The following is a 27,988-nucleotide window of genomic DNA, read 5'->3' on the forward strand; positions in this document are numbered from 1 at the left end:
CCTGAGGGTTGGGTGTCCTGTTGGGGGCTCCTCTTCTTGGGCCCCGGAGACTCCTGAGGGGCAGCCTCCTGTCAGGGGCTTCCTGGTCAGGTGCAGTTGCCTGAGGGACGGGCGTCAGGTCTGAGTCATGTGGGGTGTTGGGCACTCGCCTTCTCTGCTCCAGAGCGCAGCATCAGGGGGTTTGGCCGGCATCTTAGCTCTGTTAATTTTCATTCACACTCCCAAACAAGGTCGAGGTCTGTGTTTTCCAACACCACCAAGCAATTCTCTAATCCTCAGTGGACACTGGTTGTCCTACAAATATAACTCAATTCTGACACTATGTACCTGGAGACAGCATCAGATCCCACAGGTTAGAGGCTCCGTCCACAGGTCTTCCCCCACTTCAGATGCCAGTCACAAGTCCGGGTTGTCACCTGTGCTTCTGACCCACTGGCTATAAATCAGAGGTTCCCATGACCCCCTTCCTTGGGTTTGATTAATTTACTAGGGCAGTTCACATAACCCAGGAAACCAGTTTACTTACTAGATTACTGGTTTGTTACAAAGAATATTAAAGGATGCAAATGAACAGCGAGATGAGGAGATACAAAGGGAGAGGTCCAGAAAGGTCCTGAACACAGGAGCTTCTGTCCTCGTGGAGTTTCAGGTGTGCTACCCTATTGGCATGTGGATGTGTTCTGTTTCACCAACGTGGAAGCTCTCTGAACCTCTTTTGGGTCTTTATGGAGGCTTCATTACATAGGTATGATTGATTAAGCAACTGGCCATTGGTGACTGAAGTCCATATCGAGCTCCTCACATTTCCCTGGAGGTCCAGGGTTGGGGCTGAAAGTTCCAACCATCGAATCATGTGGTTGGCTCCCCTGGCAACCAGCCCCCTCCTTAGGGGTTTTCCAAAAGTTATCTCATTGGTATAAACTCTGATGTGGTTGAAAGGGGCTTGTTATGAATAACAAGACACCTTTATCACTCATCACTTAGGAAATTCCAAGGGTTTAAGAGCTCTGTGCCAAAAGCCAGGGGTGAAGACCAAATTTATGTTAGTTGTTATAGATCACAATATCACACAAAGACACCACCCTGCATAACCAATGAATCAAGAAATCAACGTTGGTATATCCCTACTGGCCAGTTTATAGATTTTATTCAAATTTCACCAACTGTCCCAACAATGTCAGTGTTTCCTTTTTGGTCCAGGATCCTATCCAGGAATATACATTGCCTTTAGTTGTCATGTCTTTTCAGACTCCTTCCGTCTGAAACAGTTTGTCAGCCTCTCCCTGTCTTTCATTTCCTTGACAGTTTTGAGTGCACAGGCTTTCGTTCTGTAGGATGACCTTCAACTTGGGTGTTTTCAATGTTTGCTCATGACCAGATTGAGGCCATGCGTTCTTGACAGGAACATCTCAGAGATGGTGCTGTGTTCCTCTCTGCCTCACACCAGGAGATGTGAGTCATCCCACCATTGGCCATGTTAACCCTGATCAATCTGCCAGGTTTCCCTACCTTAAATTCACCTTTGTAATTGATTAGTCTTTGAGGGAGGGAGAGGTATTCTCATATTATGCCAATATCCTGTTCATCAAACTTCCACCAACTCGCCTTCATGTTTATTGACGACTCCTATCTGCATCAGTCACCTCCACAGTGGAAGAGCTTTCTCTACTTTCTCAATTAATTTATTCATTTATTTTTATCAGTATCGACTCATTCAGTAGGTTGTCACCTATTAATATTATTTTTGATAAATACTGTTCCCGAGTGTTCAGATTGTTTCTAACTTGACTGGGGGTAGAGAAACCCCTTCAAGCTGGTTCCTTTTACATGTCCCCATTATTCATTGAGCTTTTCCTTATTTTCTGGCACAAGAAGATGTTCCAGTCTTTATCCCTCTCTCTCTCTCGCACACACATCCTTGTGATTTGACAAAGATGACCTCGGTAAACCCTATGAGTTATATGCAAACTTTTGTGTGATTGATTGTACATTTTTCTGGGGAGAGATCTAGCTTAGCTTTTACTGGATTCTCAAAGAACGTCCCTGACCTCCACAAGTTTAAGGACCACAACTAACATCTCAAGAAATCCCTATTGAGTCTTTCAGATCTACCATTTTTCAGGTTCCTTATTATTGGGTAGCTTGGAGGGGTGTTATTTCCTTTTGCTATCTCAATTACATCCGCCCTAAAACAATCTCCAGCTTATAGGAAATGCTCAATAAATGTTAACTATTAAGATTATTAGGGAAGATTCCCATGCTCTGGTGCTAGATTGCCTCAGAGTCTGAGTTCTGAAAAATCTCTTTCTCCGAAATCCAACAATCCATTTAGAGTCTCCCTTCTTAGCCCCTGTAATACATCTTCAGTTGCCTCCTCCATGGTCTGAAGCACCTTAAATTCAATGTGTCTAATGCCAAACTCACGACCCTCTTGAAATCAGTTTTCCTCAGCAATCTCTGTTTCTGAGAGGGGAGCCATCCTTCTTTCAGTACGTCAGGTGCGAAACTGTGGATTCAGCTGACTCCTTTCTTCCTGCCTACTTCCATCATCTGATCACTGTGCCAGCCAGGAATCTTATGGTTGTAAGAAAATTCAACTCAAACTGACCTAAGCACAAAGGTACACTTTTTTCCTCTCACATAACTGAAAAGTCCAAGGGTATCCTGCTTTTGGGAAAGGGTAAGTCCAGTTCAAATCTGCTTTTTCAGCTCTGCTTTCCCTTATGTGGGTTCCAGTTCTCAGGCAAGTTTGCTCAAATGGCAAGATGGCCAGCAAGAGGCCCAGGCCTACATCATATCCTCTTAGCAACACCAGGGGAAAAAGGGCACCTTGCTCTTGGGTAACAGAAAAAACTCCCAGTTAGCTTTTATTCTAACTGGATCATGTGCCAATTCCTCAACCAGTTCCTGGGGCTGGGAGCTTGGGGCGGAGGAAGTGATGCAGGTACCCAGGTGTGAGCCTAGGGGTGGAGTCAGTCCACCCAACAAACCACATGAACTGAGAATGGAGGCGGAATGGTTCGCTAAGAAACATATGGGTTCTATTACCGGAAGAAAAGAGGATTTATGCGGGGCAGGCTACCAGCTAATGCATAGTCTCAGAGATGGCAGATAAGCATCTGAACAGGTAAGTGATGTAGGCACTGAAAATGAAGAGAGGAAAGCATTTTAGAGATAGCCAAGCATTAGAATAAGAGAGGCGAGAATCAAAGAAGACACTAATTTCTGGCTTAAGTGATCAGCTGGTGGTAGCGTCTTCCCTGAGACTGGGAACAGATCTTGAAAGAAGGAAAAATGATGAGTTGAATTTACGTGTTGATTTTGAGGTGTCTATGGGATCTTTAGGTGGAGCTGTCCAGCAGGTGTGGGTTGGAGAGGTGAACGTGGGGTCACCAGCCATGGGAGTGGTTGACAATGAGCCATGAAGTATGTGCACAGTGGGAAGAGGGCCAGGATGTAGCCCAGTGAGAACACTTTTTTGTTTTAAATAAATTTTTTTAATTTCTTGGCTGCACTGCGTGGCTTGTGGGATCTTAGTTCCCTGACCAGGGATCAAACCCGTGCCTCCTGCAATGGAAGTGCAGAGTCCTAACCACTGGACTGCCAGGGAATTCCCCCAGTGAAAACATTTTAAGGGAGTGTTCCAAGAGTGATTAATAGTACCAAATACTGCACAAGGCAAATACAAACAAAAATTGGTCCATCTAACTAGCAACCAACTGGTGACGTTGGTGAGTAGTTTCCTTGGAGTTGTAAGGGCACAGCCAGGATTAAGAAGAATCAAGGACAGCATGGGAGAAGAGGAAGTGGAGGCTTAGAGCACACACACCCCTCTGAAGTAGCATGGCTGTGTACAACGATGGGCTGGAATTCAGTGTCTTTTCCCTACAACATGTATTCTTCACACTTATCAGTCAATGCTTAAATTGCTTTTGTTTGAAAAGTATGCACATCTGTTCCACATTCTCAATTAGACTCTAAGTTCTTGAAGGTAGAATATGACAATCTTTGTGAACTTCCTTAGGATCTAGCACAGTGCTCTGCTCACGGTTAAAAATAAAACTATTGTTGATTAATAAATACTGATTTAGAATCGAGAGCAAAGGGGTCTCCTTCCCCCAGTAACTTGGGCAAGTGTCTTGGTGCCTGATTATACACAAATTTTTCTCCCATTCTGGGAAAGAAACATGTAGCAACAGAGGGCAAATGTTTACAGGGTCCTGGGGTCCCTAGAGATGCTGTGTTTTGAGGGCTACCTGACATTTGCTGATTTGTGGGCTAGGACACAAAGCAAAAGGAGAGGCCTGTTTTACATTCATTAAGCAGAATAAAACCTTCATAGTTCACATGGAATCCTTAACGGTGGTCAAGATCTCTGACCTGCCTCAACAAGGCCAAGCAAGAAGACTAATCCCATTTGAAAGAAATTTCTGTGAGTGCTCCATGTTAAAAGTTCCAGACTGGTCTTGGCTGGTTCTTGTACTGATTAGAAAAAGCAGCACAAAGTGGTTAAATGAGGCAGTGTGACATCAAGAAAACAGGGGCAATTCCCTCACGGTCCAGTGCTTAAGACTCCGCATTTCCATTGCAGGGGGCGCGGGTTTGATCCCTGGTTGGGGAACCAAGATCTCGCATGCTGCGTGGTGCAAACAGAAATTTAAAAAAAAAAAAAAAAAATTAAACTTGGGAGTCAAAACACCTGGCTCTCTATGCCTGGCTTTGTCATTAGTTGGTGCCCTTGGGCAAGCTTGTCCTTGGGCAAACTGATTTTTTTTTTAAGTTTTATTTTTGGCTGCGTTGGGTCTTCTCTAGTTGCAGCGAGTGGGGGCTACTCTTTGTTGTGGTGCGTGGGCTTCTCATTGTGATGCCTTCTCTTGTTGCGGAGCACGGGCTCTAGGCACGCAGGCTTCAGTAGTTGTGGCACATGGGCTCAGTAGCTGTGGCACACGGACTTGGTTGCTCTGTGGCATGTGGGATCTTCCCGGACCAGGGATCAAACCCGTGTCCCCTGCATTGGCAGGCGGATTCTTAACCACTGCACCACCAGGGAGGTCCCCAAGCTGCTTGATCTTTGAGGCTTCGTTCTAATTTGTAATGATGCGATAATACCTATCTTGCCAACTTCATTAAATTCCAGTGAATGGCTCACACAATCCTCCCTCCCTCCTTTTAGATAAGAAGTGAACTTATTTAGAGAGATACACATTCCACATACAGAATGCAGTCCATCTCAAAAGGCTAGAGGCCCTGGAATATGGGGTTGTTAGTTTTTATGGGCTGGGTAATTTCATAGGCTAATGAGTGGGAGGATTATTCTAACTATTTTGGAGAAGGGGTGGAGATTTCCAGAAACTGGGCCACCACTCACTTTTTGACCTTTGATGGTCGGCCTAGGAACTGTCATGACACCTGTGGGTGTCATGTCATTCAGCATATGCTAATGTATTACAATGAGCATATAATGAGGCTCAAAGGTCCATTGGAAGGTGAATCTTTCACCATCTTGGATCTAGTTGGTTCTAACCAGTTTTTGTCATGTCCTATGGCTATGTCATTCTTTTAAAGGTTGTGCCCTGACCCCTCACCTTCTGTTTCATCCCCCCCTCAGAGATTTTACTCCCACATTCTAATGGGAAGCAAGGGGCAATGGTCAGTCTTCTGTAACTGCTTCAAGGCTGAGTAGGGGCGTCGACCCTGCCTGTCAGTCCTCCCTCATTTATTAAGGACTAAAACCATATGTAAAAATGTTGGGTAAACTGCAAAGCAGGAATGGTGATTTTTTCTTTTTCTCTGATCCCTCACCCCAGGAATGATGATTTTTAATGTGTTAAGCACCTACTATATGCTTGGCACTTTGTTCATTTACAACATGTCTGTCTGCAAGGTACAACTTCAATCACTACTCAGTTCTCTATGACATGTTCCCCTTATAACATTATCTTCTCTTCGGATCACTGGTGTTTCAGATATTAGTTTTAAAGCAAGATCTTTTTTTTTTTTTTTGCGGTATGCGGGCCTCTCACCGTTGTGGCCTCTCCTGTTGCAGAGCACAGGCTCCGGACGTGCAGGCTCAGCAGCCATGGCTTACGGGCCCAGCCGCTCCGCGGCATGTGGGATCTTCCCGGACCAGGGCACGAACCCGTGTCCCCTGCGTCGGCAGGCGGACTCTCAACCACTGTGCCACCAGGGAAGCCCTAAAGCAAGATCTTTTAAAGATCAGAATCTATCATAACAACTTTGCATACTCCAAGGTGCTTGATTAATAATTAACAGCATCTTCAAACTCAACTGATCCAGATGGACCCAAATCATGCTCTCTGGACAACATGAAAATCCTACATAGTCAAGCAATGGAGCAGATGTAACAATAAGGACATAGGTGAGAAGTACGGACAGAGAGGCTATGTTAGTTGTGTATTGGAATAGCAGGCACAGAGAGTTGCAAACACTCCAGCAATATAGGTGATGCTTAAAGGCAATTTTCAGAAATAGGAGAAAGAAACTTTAAAATGAACATGAGGGGAAAAAAGCAGTCTTACGCAAACAAAATAGGAAAACCTAAAAAAAAAACCTTCAGTTCCTTGTTGCTCCACAAAATATTCACAAAATTAGAAAATTAGTGAATGTTCATATTTTGTTTATATCTCATGAACTGGTTTTCCCAACCATATGCTGATGACAGGAATGATACAGCCCATCATCAATGTGTGAACGGCAGTGCTTTTGAAAATATTAATGATAAACCTACTGACTTTAGAGGGCTGAAAAAGGGACAAATATGTGCATAGTAATAAGACTCACCTTCATGCCTGAGAAAACCAGACAGTGCCTTATCAAAGGGTTTTCCCAGCTGCGTCCATGCGCCCAGGCATGGGGTTCTTTTACTCAGGGCAGTAAAAACAGTCCGTTACATCAGCTTCATTTGAACATTCACTTTTAAGTGGCTTTTTGCCTCAAATGGGAAAATAACATCTTTAGAACAAGGAAAACAATGTTTGTAGTTTTCTTTTTGAACTCAAAATATTAACCATTACTTTCCAAGGTCATTAATAGGGTCAAGTTTGGTAGAAATGCTACATATAAGAAAAGCTTATAATACAGAAATGCCATGGCACAAACCATCCTTCTCTATTTCTCCTCCTCACCTGCTCCCCTCTTCCCTTCCCAAAGAGTGACTTTCAAAGCATCCAATAAAACGCAACCTATGTATTTAAGACGATCTGCAGCATTTCTTGCACTGACATCAGTTAGTTTTGGGAGAGGACTTTGCTATGAATCTGTTTCAAACAACATCATTGGGAAAGCCCAGTTAGAGGAAGTCCACTCAGACACTCAGTGTTGCCTCATCTCTAGAGAATCTAGCACTTGCCAGAAGCCTGTTTCTCATCTTTAAATGCCCTCCAGCGTTCACAGGTAACCTACATCCTTAAGTCATCTGTGCACAACAGTTGCTGGTCCAATCTGGAGGCATAACTAATGCATAATTATCGCATTACAATTACTAACTTACTGATAACTTTCAAACTCTACCATCAAAACCATTAAAGTTACCGAGTGCTCAGAGTCAAGACATGCTATTTCATATCATACATTTTTCAGAGGAAGTCTGCTTTTCTCTAGTCTTCCAAACAGCATTTAGAAGACACTCCAATGGGGGGTTTTATTATATGTTGAGAGGTAAGTGTTAGAAAAGAATATCTTTTAGGGTGCATCTCTGAAAGCAACCAGGGAGAAAATCAGAAAACAGAAGCACTGTCCAAAGTGAACCAAGAAAAAATACTAATTATCCTAAGCCATAAAACATTAAGCACAAAATATAAACAACGTATTACAACTTTATTAGATTCTTCTATTTTACTGGCTATTTAGACTCAACTATGGCCTTAGTAACCTATAACGTTAACATCTTTGGGTGTCACAGTATATATAATACCTAATCTGATTAGGTGGCACAAGGACTAGCCAACCTGTCAACACAGAGTAACCATTAACATCATAGCTGCGGCCTTTTGATGCTTTTATAATAATTCAATCATAAATGTAAAGATATCTGTATTATCTGAGGGTTCTCTGCTGCTGCTGTGCAAGTTATTATTCAAGAAAAGTCTGCCAGACTAGGCCTAATTAAAGATACCAGCTGATGCCACTTTTACACGGAAGTCAGAAGTCTGCCTCATAGTTAGAATGACAAAGGTAGCAAGTCTATGATGAATTACTTTCTCTTTTGGGTCCCTATCCCTACGCCTCCACACATAACCCCTCCATAACGTATCTCATTATCCATCTAACATCTTGCTATGACCCTTTTATATGCTCCAAGTAAGAACGGTATTTAGGGTTTTGCTCAGTGCAGGGGAAGCGGGTATATGAGTGGCTAAATGGATAAACTGACAAACAGAGGGCAAAAAGAAACATTCCCAAACCTTCCTATTTAATACAATGTTCTTCATGACACCTCTCAGGCTGGAAACAAAGGTTGGTGTAAAGAACTTCATTCTGATGATTAAAGACTTGTATGACTGAGTAAGGCAGTTTCTTGACTTACCCCCACCCCCTAACAGACTTTCCTAAAAACCTGTGGGATAATCAGGGAGGAAGCATATACATCCCTTTCCAAATGCAGGCATTGTGACTCCTCCCAGAAGGAAAGTTTACAACATTGGTTCCTGAATCAGGAGCCTCCCCACCAGCCATTCTGGAACGGGCAGCTACACCTGCACACCCTGGAACCTGTCAGGTCTCGAGTCTGATGTCTGAAGAGCATTTCAGTCCACGTCCACTTCAGTGAGGGTCAGTGGTGTCCAGTGGCTGCCGTCAGGGTTCTATCCTTTGATAACAGCAATCGGTGTCAGTTTAATGGCCTTCTTGCTGATTCCGGCATCATGGCACGTGTTCACCACATCAGTCACATTCTTGTAAGACTCAGGTGCCTGCAGGGGAGGAAAAGTCTACTTAAAATGGAATCTTTAAAAGCATTAATGTTCACTTGTAATTTAAAAAATGCACATTCAAACAGTACTGAGTTGGTTTTGTTTTTTCTTTTTTTGCCTATCAAATAGGCAAAGGTTTAAAAAAAGATGAAGCTCAGTGTTGGTAAGGGAGTAGTATAATAACACTCTCATCTTGTTTTATATTTTTTCTGTATTTCTCTAAATTTCCCCAAAGAACATATATCACTTGTATAAGTAGGAAAAGCAGTAAATGTAATTGAATAAAGCATATACACTAATACCCAACTGGAAGGAAATGTACCAAATCATCCTGTTAGTGGTAACTGTCTTTGGATGGTGGAGTTATTAGCAGTTTTGATTTTCTTTTATTAGATATTTCTACAGTTGTCAAAATTCCTGGAATGACCATGTATAACCTTCACAATAAGGAAAGGTTATTACATTCATATATATAACTAACACTACATATATGCATGCATACATACATACACATACAATTTATTTCTGTGAGTTTCTAGTAAGACCTCCCCCCTTCCTTCTGTCTTGCCACCATTAGAACAAATCTCACCACACACACCCTTTATCTCCATTCATGTCAACACAGCAAGCTTAGGCCTCTCAGACTGATTCCCGTGGGGGCTCTGTACACACCCCTTTCTAGCCCATCTCCTATTCCCTTCCAGTTTCTGAAACATTTCTGTTTTTTAAAAACTGTGTTTTTTAAAAACTTTTAAAAACTGTGGCCTCTGAACTCCTTCCATTGAGTCAAAGGCAAAGAACTTCTTCCTTTCTTTTTTAAACACTCCCTTCACTTTCTTGTTCTTGTTGAAACATGGACCTCCGCTGAGGATATTACTTCTGCTTCCAACTTTCTGAAGTGGTAGCTGTTTTCTCTCCCAAACTGGGTCATGCCATGAGGTTGAGAGGTGGGACAGGTGTCCTTGCTCTTCATGGTTCCTTTCAGACCATTCTCCCTCCTTTCTCCCAGTTTTGAATGTTGCAGTCACCATTTATACCACCCACTACTCTTGTTGCTGCAATCATCTGCTAGAGTCTGATCCCCATTGTTACTTAAAGTTTTGTAGCTCCTGGGTCACCCTCACCCTCTCCTGCTGTAATTCAGAATGATTTCAATATCCAGGAAGAGGATTCTTTCAGTAACTTGGCTTCCTAGTTTCTTGATTCCCTCTCCTTCAATGTTTACCTCTGCCATTCTCTCCCAGAGTCATCCCCAAGAACTCGTCATAACCAATGATTACAACTCCTCCACAGTCTCAGCTCCCAGCACCCCAGACAGCCTAGGTTTCCACCTCCAACAATCCTTTAACCCCACGAGACCCACAATCCCTTTGCAACACCCTTCAACAACCTTGCTTCTCCTTTACTTGCAACCCTGGTTAAAGGAAACTCAACATCTATTTCATGCCAGCACCTATACAGTTGGATGTAGCTGAAAAACACCCAACCACTGAATTTAAGCTCAAGTGGGCCCTTGACGCTGTCCTGGCAATCACCCAAAATTTCACTAGGCCAATCACTTTCTTAGATGATGATTTTATACCTTCTCCTGCATCCTCACTCTCAGTTGCTGGCCCTACTTCCTATTACACTGAAAAAACAGAAACAACCAGAAAAGAATCTCCATAAACTCTCTTGCCATATCTTCCCTGACTACCAGCATCTGTACCTTCTCTCCTTTTATTAAGGATGAATTACCTAAGCTCCTAGCAAAGACCAACCCCACCAGATCCCATCTCCTTTCGTCTACTCAAGGACACTTCTCTAGTAATTCCCCACTCTTTCCTGCATCTTCAATTTCTCTTCTAGATTCTTCTCAACAGCATGCAAACACATCAGTTAGATCATGTTATTCTTCTGCTCAAAATTCTCCCAAGTCTTCCCCTCATCTCACTCAGAGGAAGAGCAAAAATCCATTTGTAAAGGAAAAAACAAGGACCCACACGATCTGGTGACCCTACCTCTCTAACCTCCTCTCCCTCTTGCTCGCTCCAGTCACGCTGGCCTCCACACTGTTTCTTGAACCTCCAAGTGTGATCTGGCCTCAGAGTTTCTGCACTTGCCATCCTCCCTGCCTGGAAAGCTTACCCCTAGATACCCACATAGCCTGTTCCCTTACCCCACTCAGGTCTTCACTCAAATACCACCTCACTACACCCTATCTAAAACTGCACCCACTCCCAGTCTCTCCCTATCCCCCTTCCCATTTTTACTTTGTAGCACTTACCATCATTCTACACACTATACATTTTACTATTTGGTAAGTTTCACAGGAAAGGATTTATGTTTGTTTTGTTCACTGCAATATCCCTAGCACCTAGAACAGTTCCTAACTATAGCAGATGTTTAATAAGTATTAGCTGGATGAGTGAAAAAAATCATATATAAAATGTGCAAGTAAAAAGTATACCAAATGTTAATAGTGGTTATCTCTGATTGGTGGAATTCTAGATGTTTTCTTCTTGGTATTTTCTAAAACCTCTTAATTAAAATCAGGTGAAAAATTAAGTTGTTAAAAAATAAAGCTTTGGGGCTTCCCTGGTGGCGCAGTGGTTGAGAGTCCGCCTGCCGATGCAGGGGACGCGGGTTCATGTCCCGGTCCGGGAAGAACCCACATGCCGCAGAGCGGCTGGGCCCGTGAGCCAAGGTCGCTGAGCCTGCGCGTCTGGAGCCTGTGCTCCACAACGGGAGAGGCCACAGCAGTGAGAGGCCCGCGTACCACACACACAAAAAAAAAAACCCCAAAAAAACAAAAAATAAAGCTTTGTCATACTCTTTAACGCAGTAATTCTGCTTTTGAGATTTCACTCTAATTATTAAAACATCTGAAGGAAAGATTCAGGCATGAAGACACACAGTACAACTTAATATAGAGTAGCAAAGATGTGGAAACTACTTGAATATCCACTATGGGTAGAAACTTACGGTACTTAGCTAGTAGAATATTTCTCAGTCGTTAAAAATGACGTAAACAATATTATAATAATGTGTTAAATTTTAAAAAGGACTATAAAATGTTTGTAAACTATGATTATAACCAGTTTAAAAAAAAGCATTTAGGGAAAAAATGGCAATAAGCATCTTAAAAAAAGGAGGTAATAGTTATGTCATGGCACAGAATTTCTGATGACAATTTTTCTTTTCTCTTAAACTTTTAAAAGGAAGTTATGTTGCTTCTAATTTAAATATGTACATATGTGTACATATACATACATGTAATTTAAACAAAATCTTTGCTCCCTTATGAATCAAAAAAACCCATTTTCTCAAACATTTCCCCCCTACCTTTTCAAATTTGCTTTCAAATTTAACTGTTAAGTATACAGTTGTGCAAAAGAAAGGTTAAGATGAGTTAGCTCAAACTAAATTTAAAGCTTGTAATATGTAGACAAAGACTATACATGAATGGTAAAAATCATTCTTATGGACCCAGCTCATAATTAACCTCCAAACAAAAGAGAAGACAATGATAGACTGTAACTGAGGTTACTTTTAAAAAAACCATTTCTATTAGCAATACTAAAAATTGCTGTCTCCAGGTACTGGCATAAATTATAAACAGTTTTATGCTGAATACTTATCAAAATTTCACTTACCTCTTCCATAACCAGCTTGGGTGAGGCAACACGGATTGCAATTCCCATGTCTGCCAATTTGTCTAGGACGTCCTGGAAATCTAAATTACGCCTTGACTTTGCTCGGGACAGTGCACGGCCCTAGATTGGGAAAGGAATGAACTTCATTTATAAATTCTGAGCTCCAATTTATGTTCAATCCCAGCAATTATTTAAACCCTTAGGATCATATGCCTTTTCCCTGACTTCTTTTTAAACTAAAAGAAGAAATAAGAGAGTCTTTTTCTATTTAATCAACACTGTAATGTGCTTTTTGTTTTAAGACTCATCCTTTTGGAAGACAAATTTACATCTACAAAGCATTTAGCATTTAAAGACTTAGTTTTGTGTATCTAATCACTACTAATTATCAATTACATATAAATATGTTAATTTAAAATTGTAATCAGTATGTCTATCATCACAAAAACTTTGTGCTCTCTGTGGTTTAAAACAGTTTCTCCACCTTAGCACTTACTGACATCTTGGATGAGGTAACTGTTGTGGGGACTGTCCCATACTTTAGCGGCATCCTTGCCCTGTACCCACTAGATGCCAATAGCACAATTCCCCTCCCCCACTGCGACAACAGAAAATGCCCTGAGACACTGCTAATGTGTGTGGGGAGATGGTTTTGATCACTGGGTTAAAGTTAGGAGTTGGGAGGCAACTGAAAATGAGAAAGGATCAGAGGAAAAAAAGTAGGGTTAATATATATGTGAGGCTCTGTCCTACTGAGAAGGTATCATAGACAGTTTCTATTTTCCACTCCATCACCAGCTAAGAACTTTGATGGCTTAGAAGAGCAGCTGGAAAACTGGTTTGTGGGCCAAATCTGGACTATTACCTGTTTTTGTAAATACAGTTTCATTAGTACACAGCAATACCTATTTGTTTATGTATTGTCTATGGCTGCTTTTCTACTAAAATGGCACAATAGAATAGCTGCTACAGAGATCTTATGGCCCCCAAAGCCTAAAATATTTACTGTCTGGTGCTTTATAGAAAGTTTACCAACCCCTGGCTTAGAAGAGGCAATATATTGAAATAGGTGTGCAGTCTACACATGGGTCCTGATTTGCAAAATGGGGCATATCCTCCAAATCTCGAGTGGACCCACCCAGTAAGGAACAAATTATGCTAATGGCTAGGTCTGTGAATCATTGAGATACATTTTGATGTAAATTTGCATCAGGTAAAGTTTTATCAGTTACGGTAGTGTGATAATTCCTCGATCTGGATTTTGTGGACTCACAGAGTTGAGGAACAGTCCCTGGCCGTACAATGACCCCACTAAGGTCGAGATACTTGGTGACCTCAGTTAGTTCACTAGACAGTATATATTACGGGGAAAAATTCAGGTAGAAGACAAGACAAACCCAAACCTCAACTTTGTTAATGCTCAACCAAGTACATTTACCTGTCAAAATGCAAAACAATGACTACACTGAAGAGAACAGTGACTACACTGACTACACTGTTTTCATTAACTCACCGCTCCATGACAAGTTGTTCCAAAGGTCTCGGTCATGCCCTGCTCAGTGCCAGTGAGAACATAGCTACAGGTTCCCATGGTGCCGCCAATGAGCACAGGTTGTCCAGTGAGCTGAGGAAGCACACAAATCAAACATGTTAAAATTTAGAAAAGCAGGAGCTTCCTATGTCTGAGATTTAAATTTCCTCTTGCATTGGAGGACTGTGGAGAAACCAGGGCCTTTAAATGCACTGTGCTCACAACTATATTAAGATATTATTCTGATTCTTTGATAGTTGAGAGGGAAGGGAAGAGGATGGGAGGAAAAATGTGAGGACCAGGAAGGCAGCAGAAGACAGCCTGAAGGTAAGAGCAAAGCAAAACTCAAATTTGTAGTGAACTGTTTTTAGGAAGAACTATCCCGAGCAAGGCATCTGCCCCCTCAGGCTTGTTTCCTCATCTGTGAAATGGTAGGTTAAGGGTCTTTCTAACTCTATCACAGCCAGACACCAAAAGGATAAGAGGAATGAAACAGACTGAGTTTAATCTTAATCCTGTCTTCTAATCATTCAAAGGCCTTAAAAAGATAATCTTAGTGCATCTTAATGGAGTAGAATATTCTCCATGCAGCACTACAGCACACTGTAAGCACAGATGATGGGGGGAGTCATGCTTCAGAGAAGACTGGAAATCACTGTTCTCATGGATGACAGACTGTTTTCTTTTCACAATTGCTGCTTTCCTGTTTAAATTCTTACGTATTTAGAACTGTCTAAATCATGCCCCCACTGCTTAAAACCACAAATGGCTCAGTACGTACTTGGTAATCAACCGCAATGAGGGGATGGTGAGGAGGGAAAGCTCGGGTGGATCCCTTCCTGTGTACTAACAGAGTCCGTTCCTTTCCATCCACCACATGCTGTTCTACTTTGGCAATATTGTGAGAAACATCATAGATCACATGTAGGTCCAAGTCATCAGGGGTTGTGTTGAAGACCTTGGCAAAAGCCTAAGAGAAAAAAAGCTTACGTTAAAAGTGGCAGAACCAGCTCTTCAGAACTTATCTTATTGATTCTGGAAGGTCTGTTGGAAGGGAGTGAAGGATTTAAGAGTTCAAAAATAGCAGAATTATTAACCTTCATGTAAAGGACAAAAACTGTCTTTAGACCACAGAGCAAACTCCACTCCATAAACTCCAACTAGTCTTGACCAAACCCATCAGAGGTGCTTCTTCTTCAGCCTTCTGAATCTCAATGAACGGCACTTCTACCCTCTCCGCTGCTCAAGGCAAATTCTAGGAATAATTCTGGCTTCTCTTCTCCCCTCTCCTGATACCCTGCTGAGTTAGCTTAAGGACACACCGAAAGCTTGGACACTTCGCCAATATTCTGAATATCTATTACATACATTTCCAAAACCAAATTCTACAGGCTTAGATTTGAATACACTATGTTTTAAATTACTTAACTTCATCATGTATAACTGGGAACAGACAAGCAACCTCAACTGTACCTGACGGGTTAAGAAGGTCATGGAAGAGCGGTTGACCCAGGCATAGTTCCCGGCCGCTGCCATTCCCTTCAGGTAGTCCTGACCCTCTGTGGAAGCGATTCGAGCACAAGCCAACTGACGGTCATTGACTATAATCTTGTCTCTCTTCATGGCTTTTTCCATAGCTACCAGCGCATCTGAAAGGAGAGAGCACAACAAGTCCAAACCAGTCAGCTTTCCCTTTATAATTCAGATTTATTGCAGAAAAGTGGGCTAGATTCAAAACCATTCTACAAAGAAACAAGTAAAATACCATTTTCCCTTTAAAGTGTTTCTGAGCTCATCTATTTATTGGTCAAGATATATTTACTGAGAATCTTCTGTCAGAGCTATGTGACACAATATATGCAGGCTCCAAAGAGAACACCTGCCCTCGAGGACTTGCAAGGGGAATGCAAGGTGGTCTGAGTTACTTACTCCCTTCCTGGCATGTGCATGAATGAGAAGTAATAAAATACGTTTTATTGCCATCATGGTTTTTAAAAATAATTTTTAGTGACTTAACTGAAAAGAACTGGAGGTAAGTTGCTAGACCTTCTGCATGCAAATCAAATCCATGATAAAGTGTAAAGCAGAACTCAGTAGAAAGTTCAGAAATACTAGTCAATGCTCCATATATTTGCTAGACAAAATATTCTAACAGGCCAGGCTGGCACAAATTTTTAGATTCCCATAGAATTAAATGTACATACAAGGATGAACCATAATTGCAATTTAGAGTTTATAGTAATTCCACGTGTCTATATAACTTTTCCTATATTCATAAATCCTTTCACTCATCATACAAACGGTCCAAAGTGACCTTTCTACTATTTCCCTGCCTCCTGCTTTTGTTCACACTGTCTTTTGGTCATGAATGTTCTGCGTGTGTGATTGTTCAAACTGCACATGTTATGTGTCCATGAAGTCATCTCTAAAATCTTTTCCCTAAACACTTCTGTCTCTTCCATAGTATTTTATCAATTACTATACCTTCTGTCTTTACTTTTTCTTCTTAATGAACATGACATCTCTCTCATGAGACAATTTGAGGGCAGAGCCCTTGCTATTTCATCTCTGAATCCACTATAACACTTAATCTTGCCGTACAGGTAGGTGTCTAAGACATATTCCCGCATATATCATAAACTCTACAATTTGAAGTCTTTACTGCTCTTTCTTGGTCAGACAGTAATAGTAACCTGTAAGAGTAAATATGGTAACTGGAGCCTTTGACAACACCATATGAAATAATTATTATTCCCATTTTTTTCAGACAAGTAAGTTAAGGCCCAGTGCAGTTAATTTCTGCTAGTTAGGAAAACCAGGGTAAAATCCTGCACAGTACAGTTCCAGCACTTTCTCCCTTTAGTCTCTATATGGTTCCCCACAAAATGTACATTTTAGCACCAAGTCAAAAATTAGGTCCAGAAAATACCTGTGGCTACTTGGTGGCCCAAGCCTCTGCTTCCACTGTGGATCATCACACACACCTGTCCCTTATGGTCGATGCCCATTTTCCTAGCAGCATACTCATTGAAAATCTCATCCACAACCTGGATTTCTGCATAGTGGTTGCCTGCTCCCAGAGTCCCCAACTGCAAATGTAAGAATGTCTGATAAAATAGCTGCATTCAGGTTTGAAAAAATCCATTTGCAAAGCAAATAGGTAAAAAAACCCAATAAAAATAAAAAGATAACCACACATATAGCGTTAACAAAAAAACTTCTAAGCTTAGAAACGCTTCATTCACTTAAAGTAATATCCCACACAACTAAAATAATGTAGACCAGTTCCTGCGTTTATTATATCATTATTTGCTTGAGGCACAGCACATTAAAAGCATCATAAATGAAAACTCAAACCACCAAATGGCTCACAGGACAATTTAAACATCACGGAGAGAAGGGTCAAATTTTGGGGTGAACTCTGGTGAATGTTGACTCTTACACAAAGTCCAAGTTCAAATGATTTTTGAAATATCTGTGAGTTCACTGACACCTACCACTATCCATCACTGGAAGAATATATCCCATAACTGGAGCTAACAGATGCTTTACGGACCCAAAGAATGGCAGTGTTGGAACAGTCTTAGAGACTGCCTAGTTTTAACTATCTCAATTTTTGGATGAGAAAATGAGACCCAGACAGGCAAAAGAGACTTGCCCAAGGTCACAGTGAATTAGTGGCAAAGCCATCACAATTTGCTGTGAATTTCAAACATCGGGTATATTTTTATATCATGGATACCATGAACCGACAAGGTATCTGCTGTCATCTTGGATGCTAGAAAACTTTCAGCCAAATCTGTAGATTGTCCAAGTTTGTACATATGCAATTTTGGTATACATTTTTTTTTTTTGCGGTACGCAGGCCTCTCACTGTTGTGACCTCTCCCGTTGCGGAGCACAGGCTCCGGACGTGCAGGCTCAGTGGCCATGGCTCACGGGCCCAGCCGCTCCGCGGCACGTGGGATCTTCCCGGACTGGGGCACGAACCCGTGTTCCCTGCATTGGCAGGTGGACTCTCAACCACTGCACCACCAGGGAAGCCCTGGTATACATTTTAAGCCTCATAATCATATCCCGTTTTCCTCCCATCCACTTCTAATTCATGATATCTTGTTTTATTTTATGAACATCTACAAGCTCCTGATAGCTTTTTAAAAGATTAACAATGAAGCATAAACAAGTTTGTGTTCCTTTTGATGTGAAAAAAGCTGGGGTATATTTACTACATGGAAGACAGATTTTTTTCTTCCTCCCAACAAAAACAAAATATGAAAAAAATGAACATTTCCCCTGCAAAGTGAGCGCTACCTGGGGAAGGCCTCTCTTTTTGGCCCTGGCAGAGACCTTACTGGGGTCGGCTTGCAGCATCCTTCCGTACTCCTCGCAGTGCTCCTTGTCTTCAGCCCAGGCATAGCCTTCCCTTAGGGACCAGTCCACACCCATCTCCAAGGCCTCCTCCAAGTCTCTGAGTGAGTAACAAGGTGCAGGTCATTTCACAGCCAAGGCAGATCAAAATCTAAAGATGACCACATCTCAAAGGGCAAAAGGAAGAACTATATTGACTATGCCTGTGTATCAGGCATCGTGCTAGATGTAGTTCATGCTCTCAGCAACTCTAGTTTTTTGAGGAAAAGCGGTTACATAAATAATTGAATATTAAAATTATAAATGCCAATGTTCTTGACATTGACACAGCCCCTCATACTTTTCAAATCTTATTTATCTCTCTGATCCTGAATTCTATGAGGCAGTGATTAAGCAGCCACAGAAAATTTATAACCATAATCAAATATCATTATCTGCCACCAACTTTACTACAGCTACACTAACTTTTCATAGTAACTTATGAAAAATTACAACTAACAAACAAAGCTATCTCAATGTCCTCAGGCAACACAGGTTAAATTTTTTTTTTTTTTTGCGGTACGCGGGCCTCTCACCGTTGTGGAGCACAGGCTCCGGACGCGCAGGCTCAGTGGCCATGGCTCACGGGCCCAGCTGCTCCGTGGCATGTGGGATCTTCCCGGACCAGGGCATCAGCAGGTGGACTCTCAACCACTGCGCCACCAGGGAAGCCCAACACAGGTTAAATTTTAAGGTCTATTCCCACCTTCACAGAAGTACTACGTCGCTTTACTGCACCCGCACTTTGAAGCTGAGGTGCACAACGTTAAACCCTTAGAAGGAAAAAGCTCTGATCTTCACCTAAGGTCTAGCCCTCTTACAAAATACCATCCGGAGAGATTACAATGATCAATGGGCCCTCCCCACAACAGCCCATTTCAAACATTACTTATTAGGACAAAATTCCTACCTAAAATATTTGTAAAGATGCTTGGAATTTATTTAGATGTTCCAGGTATGCTTTTCAAAGTGGGACTGCATTCAGGGACCACATAAAGTCACAGAATAAGCATCTTCCAAATGTATCAATTTTACTCCACGTTTTTTTGTTTTGTTTTTTGGTAAAGGGGAGTTGTATAACAGGTAATAGCTAAAGACATTTTAATATTAATGTCTGTACATATATTTGAATAGAATGCAAAATTCACATGAACTTTTAGATAAAACAGAAGATATCAATGATACATACTTATTAAGCACACCCTTCTGCAAAGTGTAAGGCGCACAGCTTCATACGAGCTATGACAGTACATCAACGGCCATGTAAAAGGCCACTGTGCTGTAGCTTTACATTGAATTTTCTACTTTGGAAATACACAACATCTTAGGTGAAGAACACACTCAGTGCTATCATCCAAAAAGGAAGGTTGTCAATACAGGTTCACTGACAAAGGACAGTGGGGTTCAGAATACAGCCTCTGAAGCCAAAAGATCCTTGGTTTGAATCCTGACTTTACTTACTAGCTTATTTACTATTATCTCTTTAAACTTCAGTTTCCTTTCTTGTGAACTAAGAATAATATTAGGGTTATTATCTACACAAAATGATATACACCTACACTACAGCACAGTGCTCTGCATATAGGAAGTGCTCAGTAATCATCAATGGATATTATTCTATTCTGAATTCTACCATATGTCAAAGGCTGTCATGATGAACATGAATTGACTAATGTCTCTAATGAATATTACAGACCTCATGCTTAAAAAAACAATTTGTTACCACTTCTTCAACAGTGACTGAACAATCCCCATCTCCTAAGTGTCCTACACTGGAAATGAACGTGAGGGTCGTGTGATTATTATCTCTCGCTCCCTTTACTGGCAGCTTTCATTCTTACTTGGCATTCATTGGGATGACGCCTTTCGACCCCACCCCAACAGGAATGTGGTCGAACATAGCTTGGGCAAGTTGCTCCTTCACAGGCTGGACATCACTTTCGTCTAAATTGGTTCTTAGCAAGCGGACACCACAGTTGATGTCAAATCCGACGCCACCTACAAAATAGAGAAAAGTTAGTCAAATATTAGCAAAACCAGGTAGTTAGGCTTTGTTACCTGTGGTTTCCCACTATTAATAAAGGGTTTAAAAGACAGCCACTCTTTTAAAAATAGCTATGTTTTAAAGGAGCCAACAAAGTGGTTCTCTGTGGGTAAAGTCTGAGGACAACAAAATTTAAAGTAAATACATACTAAAGGTACTTTGTGGGTCAAGGAGGCAGTAATGAACAACAAGTAACATCTAGACTAGAGATTAAAATTTGAATTACATGCTTCTCTTTTTTTCTTGATCACTCTTGTCAGGGGTTTATGAATTCTATTAGTCTTTTCAAAGAACCAACTTTTGGCTTTGTTGGTCCTTACCACTGTATATTGTTTCATTAATCTTGCTCAATTATTTCCACCTATCTACATTTTCTGGGTTTAATTAGTTGTTCTTTTTCTAACTTTTTGAGATGGATGCTTAGATCATTGACACTGCAGCCTTTCTTCTTTTCTAATTTGTGCACTGAAGGCTATATACTTCTATCCAAGTATGGCGTTAACAGTAACCCACAATTTTTAGACAGGTATTTTTTAAATTAACATCAGTTAAAATTATTCTGTAGTTTCCATTAGGATTTTTTGTTTTTGACCCATGGGTTATTTAAATGCATTGCTTAACTCATAAACATAGTTTTTTTTCCCCCAGGTTTTTATTGTTATTAGTGATTTCTAACTTAATTCTGCTGTGGTAGGATAGTATCCTCTATATCAGTGGTTCTTAGGTGTGACCCAAGAATTCTTTCAGGCCTTTAGGATTAATTGTATAACAATACAATTCTCTCTACTGTACAGTGAAGTTTTCCAAAGGCTACATGACATGTGATAACATGCTTGCTCTGAGGGGTAATGAGACATGTCCTTGTGTATTACTGTTTCTAAACTTTCTCAGTTTTAATTTCCAGTAAGGTAAACATTGATAAAAGCCTTTGAGATCAACCCTCAATAATTTTAAGAACGTAAAGGGGTCTTGGGCCCAAAGTTTGAGAACTGCTGATGTATGATTTCAATGCTTTGAAACTTGAGACATGCTTTACGGCTCAGTATATGGTCAATTTTGGTAAACATTCTGTGTGCACTTGAAAAGAATGTGTACTCTACAGTTCTTGGATGTACTGTAATGTGGATGCATGCACAACCACACATGTATAGGAGAGATCAAGGTGTCAAGTTTGTAACAGGATTGTTCAAATCACGTGTCCTTACTGATTCAAATCTGCCATTTCCTCAAGAGAAAAATAGTGCTAAATGTTGGGCTCACATATCTGCACTTTTCCTCTGGATCTTAGCCTCACAAATTCTTACTGCCTCTGTAGATTTTTATGGTTTCAACAGATGCATTTTTGGCTCTGTTTTAAAAATTTCACGCAGCTTTTCTCGTTGTTCTCGGCAAAGGATTGCCTGAAATTACCTTGTCCACTGCTGCTGGAGGCAGAACTCTCAAGACACGATTCAACCTTTCATCTTTTTTTCAGCCTCTGAACGCAAAGATATTACTTCCAGCGTGAAACATTTTCAGTGAAAGCACACCACAGCAGAAAAGAAGTATACAACTACAAGTGACTAATAATGATGCTAATGAGAGTAAACACTTATCAATTACTTCCTATGTGTCCAGCATTGTTCTAAGTATTTTAACAAAGCTTAATGAATTTAATCCTCACAATAATGCTATGTAGTAAATAACATTATTAACTACAATTTGCCTAAGACATAACTGGGATACAAAGAAGATGTATAATTTGCCAGGGAAGTGTTTCAGTTTCTTTTGTAGCCCATGTCTGAATAGTGCCTGGCACACAGTAGGAGCCCAAATAACTTTAAATAAATATATGCTTTACTTGATATTTTAATAGCCTCTGAGTGTCCACAATTAATTCTCTCAGTAAATGGGGAAAAGAAATGATAGAATATGATGAGGCTGACATTCACACACAAAATGCAGCTGTGCTCTATTTTAGAAAGGCTACGATTCTGAGAGAAGCTACACACCTGAGTGACCTTACCTGGGGATACCACTGCTTCAGGGTCATTCATATCAAAAGCTGCCATATTCCCAATAGCAAACCCATAACCTGAATGGACATCAGGAAGCCCAATGGATCGCTGAAAGAGAATTAGAAAATAAAATACAGTTTTCTCACTGGCACTCTGGCTGCCTGATAGACCTGACACTAACTCTCAAATAGGCTGGGGGGCTGAAGCCTTCCCTAAATCAAGATTCTGTTTTCATGAAATCTTCTCTATTGGTGGAAATTAGGTGTAAAAAATTCCTAATCATAAAGCCAAATATAGCAGGAAAAACTTTTTTACAAAGTCTGACATTAACTAAGAAAATTGAAAAGAGAAAAACCTTAGTACCACATGATATAGGAGGACCACATACTAACTTTAACGCATTATTACATTTTAAAGATGATTGACAGATTGTGGTCATGTCAGGCTGACAGGAGGAAAATACCTGATTTACACAGGTCCTTAGTGTTTAAGCAATCAGAGACAAATGTAATCCATTTGATGGTATGAAAACTGTACAATTTCTACATCTGGGGCCTAGAAAAGGATACTGACCCAGGAAGAATGGAGGTCAAAACATGGTAGGAATACATGCAGACACCTGGACACTTACGAGTTCCTTAAATGCACAAGCCATGTCTTTTCACTTCTCCTCCCAAGTGCCCAGCAGAGAAACCGGCATAAAGACCTCAAAAAATGTCTGTTGAGTGGATTTAACATCTACCTCTAATGCTGGAATCTGAATGTAGACTCGGGTGAGGGCCCCACTTGTACCATCCAGTTCTATCCCCACCATCGCCGCCACCCTCCTTTTCCAATCATATCCACAACAGCTATATTGCCCTTTGTCCCTCCCCTCAGTCCTAACCCTTACAATTCTTGCCAGTCTTTCTCCAATCAACCTCTTAAATGAGGCCACCGTGAAACTTTCACTGGTGGCAAACTGATATAAGAATAATGTGTACAACAAGAAAACAAAATCTACTTCAAAGGTTCTCAAACACTTATAGATTCTGGCTAAAGGCAACCAGAAACTGAGATGTTACCTAGACTCAGTTATTTCTTTAAATTCCATGGTTATTTCTAGATGTTTGAAGGTCACTGTCTAAATGACACCACTATCAGTTAGGCATGGCCATTCATCCATTCAACAAACTTTCAGACTAAAAAAAAATATGAGTGATTAAAACTGTGAACATAGACTCACATGAACAATCCCAGGCAGGGCGGCCACATTGCCAATTTGTTTCATGGCTGGCAGGAAGCCACCAACACCTGAAAACAAAATTTCAATATTAGAAAAGAGGACATATTTGATTTTTAGCTGAAGTGTATTCATACTTTTCTAGATTGCATTAATGAAGGGGTAGCAGCTAGGACTGCTAAAACAACAAAGCATAAAAGGGTGTTTGAGATGAAGTGGAAAAGAAGGCAGCACATGCACAGGAAGGTAGTGAGGGCAACCAGAATAATTACAAACATGCTGTCAGTATTCTGTGCATACCACGGAGGATTGCTTGCAAATACTGTACAGGGAGATGTGAAACATAATCATTATACCTTATGTTGTCAGTATAAAAAAAGGGTTCTTTTAACTGTTCATAATATATATCAAAAAAAAGTACTGGTTGTATTCTAAGTGACAAAGAAGGGCAATTTGGAAGAGTTGGGAAAACACTGGATGGAGAGTCAGGGGATCTGGAGTTCTAATCTCAGCTCTGTCACTGGCTGTGTGTCATTTCAGACAAGTCAGCACACCCTGGTGGGGGGCAGGATGAGACTTATTTATTTTAGGTTTGTTGACTAAAAAAATAAAACGGTTAAAACTAGACTTCTATTCTACCATCACCACTAGAACATTATATTACAGTTTTATACATTTATCTCTAAACCTCCCTGTAGTCTTGCAAGATAGGTGTTATAAACTCTCTTTTACAGATGAGAAAACTGAAGTTCAATGAGGCTAATCAGTGCACTGACTTTGTAATCAGACACTCCTGGATCTGAATTCTGATTCTGTCACTGAGAGACTGTGCAACCTTGGACAAATTAAAATGACTTAACTTCACTCAGCCTTGACTTAAACATCTGTAAAATGGAGATATCCTCTTAGAGTTACTTTAAGAATTACATGAGATAACCTATGTAAAGTGCCTGGCACATAGTAAGTGCACAATAAATGGTAGTTCTTGTTATTACTGTCCGAGGTTAGGTGCAAAACCAATCAGGTCCATCCAGCTCCAAGTGCTTCCTACAAGGCCAGGTGGCTAACAATGTGATCACGAATAAGTAACGGGTTCTCGTCTCATTTGAAGTCTTGATCATTCCTTGACAACACTTTTGTATTTTTAAATTATAATTCTTTGAGTTACCATTTTTCAGGCCACAAGGTAGACACTACTTGTACCGCCACATGTCAAACTCTAATTTACTTACCACCACCTCGACAGGCATTCCTTAATTCTTCAAACATTAATTTTTCCAGAGCATCATTCACATAGAAAACTCCTTCAACCTGGTACCAAAGAAAAGGAAGAATTATGTCTAAGCACATGGACCTGATGTATATAAGTACAGGACAGAATACAAACACTGTAGGCAATATTTATTTTGCTTTACTCTTTATAAAACACTTTCACGCTACCTTAAACAAGCAGAAAACTTCTTACAAGATGTTCCCATCTTTATATCTTAAAAGTGTATTTTATAATGTTCACAGATCATTTTGTTTATTCTCCTACTCTCATAAGCCATATTTAAAAGTTCAACAGGTAAAATATTTTGTGTGTGTGTGTGATAAAGAAACGTCTTCCAACAATGCTCTAAGGCCAAAGGTCTCAGTATTCTTGTGCTTCTAAAATATCAGTAGGTTTTGAAAAAAATAAATGAATCAAAAACTCAGATCTAAACATAAAAATGCAGTCATCTGACCTAAGTGTACCTTTTCTAGGTCTAAGACAACAGCACACTACACTTTACTGTGTCCTATTCTGATTTACAAATCTGTACTTAGGTAAACAGTGAGTAAAAAAATTTTAACAGGTAGCTATAAAGCTGTGTGCTTAGTTTTACCATCTATGTAATTTTAAGGGGATAAAAAAGCTTGACAATAGAGGCACACAAAGGTCAATGGAAGACATGATTATGCAACACCAAAGGACAGAACATTTTAATCAGAGATCAAATATTATGAAGGATCTGCCTAGCATTGAAGAACCAAAGATTTAACAATCATCTGGACAAGGAAATTTATTTATCAGAAAGATGACTTGTGCATCTTACCACTGCATGAATAACAATACCAGTTATGGAAAATGTCTCAATTTTCCAAAGGGCCACATTTATTAATTCACCAAACATTTGCTGAGGACTCATTATGTGTCAGGCACTGTACTGCGCAGTAGGGGAGATACAGAGAATATGCAAGATCGTGATGTTGTGGAACTTCTAGTCTAGCATGAAGCTCAGACTAGAAAACGTAGAGTGCAATGAGGCAAGTGCTGTAATAGAAGCACAGAGTACTACGGAAGAATCTGATGAAGAAGGGGCTCAACAGTCTAGGGAGGCGGTAGCCGGGGTGGGGGTGCGCTTCACAGTTTGTTAACTTTTTGTGAACACTGAGCTGGCTCTTTAAAGACAAGAGATTACTGGAGCAGCAGCAACACATTTAGGAGCTGAATGGAAAGATGACGTAAAGATGGGAGAGAAGTATTTTTAAGGAACAAAGAGGAATTTTTAGTGCAGCACACGGTTCTTACAGGAGGAATGGAGATTAAGCAAGAGAGATAGGGAATTGTAAGTGTGAAGTTCACTACTCTCATGAGACTGGGAATACAACACAAGCCTACCATAAAGGTCAGTAACTTTTTAAGAGCAATATATCAAGATTTCAACTCTCCCTTCCCAAGGGAGGGGTGGTAGTAAAGTGTTGTTCAAATAGTTAAACTGGAACTGCCTAGCAAAAATCAGACTTGTCCCCAAGCTGAATTAGCAGGAGTGTGTGCATCAAAAGTTAAGCTAGAATTGCTGACGGAACATAACAGTGTGTGTTACAATTCTCTTAGGATGGTCATATGCTTTTTATTTTCTACTCCATGCAGGGAACTGGATTCCATAAAAAGAAACTAGTCAAAGGAAAAAACAGAGCAAAAGGGAGGTTTGCGACTATGGGCTTTTTCTCCGCTCAGCGTCTAGCTAAGTGCTTTGCTCATAGGGGGCGCTCAATAAGTTTTAATATTGAGTAAGAGGGTGGAGCAGCTATCAGGAACTTCTACCAAGACGCAGGATCACAAACCTTCAATACACTTGCAGGGCACCTAAAGGGATTTCAAAAGCCGTCTAACAACATATGCACCAAAACCTCACAAATGCCGCCTTCTTCATTTTAATGGAAGACCATAAGCACAAATGACAAGGAAGCCCAAGAGATACAGAGACCTGGCTTTCAAACTCTCTGGTATCGGGCTCCCAAGTCTCCATCGGGAAGACGTCATCCTGTCAGAGGAAAAATAAGTGAACTGGACATCACGTCTTAGCTGAGCTTCTACTGGGTGAGTAAAGGAAGCCGTGTAACCGACTCACGCTCAAAGCCCTACTAAAAAGTGCACATTAAAAAGAAAAAACCTGCCCTGTGAACTTTCTAGGTTGCCACGAGAAGCAAGATCGTTGTATTAAAACCCCGCGCATGTCAATTAAAAAAACAACAACAAACCCAACACGGAGCAGTGAATGCTAGAAACTTGGTTCAGCGAACACAGGTCAGTAAACGTTATGTAAATGACTGGTATGACTCAGAGAAGCGGAGTTCAGTCCCAGCAACTGCACCCCGGACTGGCTGTGCCACCTAGTAAAAGCCCACTAATGTCTCTAAGGCTCAGGGACGTAACACATCTCACGGTGCGTTCATGAGACTTCTGTGTGAAGACGCTTTGCAAAGGCCAATTTCGTATTTACTGGGATTCCCTGGACGCACTCCGCTTTGCTCGTCCTCGCGGTTCGGGGACCGCTCCATCCGTGAGGTGGGGCCGCCCTAGGCTGGGCAGCCCCGGAGGCGGGAGGAGTGGGTGGGGTGGGATGGGAACTTTGCTGTGGGCGGGGGCCTCTCCGGCGCGCGAGGGGTCGGGAGGGCTCGAAGGAGACCGGGCCGGGTGGGTAAAGACGCGCCGCGGGCCCCCAGCCGGGAAGGCCCCGACACCGGGTCCTGCTCCCCCGCCTCACCTGCATGTTGGGCACGAAGCCCTTCTTGATTCTCCAGCAGCTTTTATTGACCTTTTCCAAGAACTGCAGTTCATCGTTATAACTGCGGCTCATGGCGGCGACAAGAGTGGCGAAAACTCCCGGCTTCGCTTTGAAGAGCCGCTGCCGCGTTGTCCCGCTGACCGAAACACCAACTTCCGGAACTCAACGCGCAGGCGCGGTCAGCTCCG

General features: G+C 41.2%; 1 protein-coding gene across 2 annotated transcripts; it reads right to left on the reverse strand.

Annotated features, from left to right (window-relative positions):
* Positions 1 to 5,769: 5,769 nt before the first annotated feature.
* Positions 5,770 to 27,947, reverse strand: RTCB (RNA 2',3'-cyclic phosphate and 5'-OH ligase). 2 transcript variants are annotated; one of them, XM_082666962.1, is made up of 12 exons: positions 27,780 to 27,947; positions 24,999 to 25,077; positions 23,770 to 23,837; positions 22,553 to 22,652; positions 20,345 to 20,501; positions 18,408 to 18,564; positions 17,026 to 17,185; positions 15,570 to 15,745; positions 14,878 to 15,066; positions 14,079 to 14,189; positions 12,566 to 12,685; positions 5,770 to 8,930 (listed from the first exon to the last, which is right to left on the reverse strand). In XM_082666962.1, the coding sequence occupies exons 1-12, from the start codon at positions 27,870 to 27,872 to the stop codon at positions 8,823 to 8,825; spliced, it is 1,518 nt and encodes a 505-aa protein (XP_082523088.1). In that variant the 5' UTR covers positions 27,873 to 27,947; the 3' UTR covers positions 5,770 to 8,822. The 2 variants fall into 2 exon arrangements, with proteins under 2 accessions (XP_082523088.1, XP_082523087.1); XM_082666961.1 differs by having other exon boundaries at positions 5,770 to 8,948.
* Between the last annotated feature and the right edge of the window lie 41 nt (positions 27,948 to 27,988).

Source organism: Grampus griseus (genome assembly GCF_964374135.1).
Source record: "Grampus griseus genome assembly, chromosome: 11".
NCBI classification, from domain to species: domain Eukaryota; kingdom Metazoa; phylum Chordata; class Mammalia; order Artiodactyla; family Delphinidae; genus Grampus; species Grampus griseus.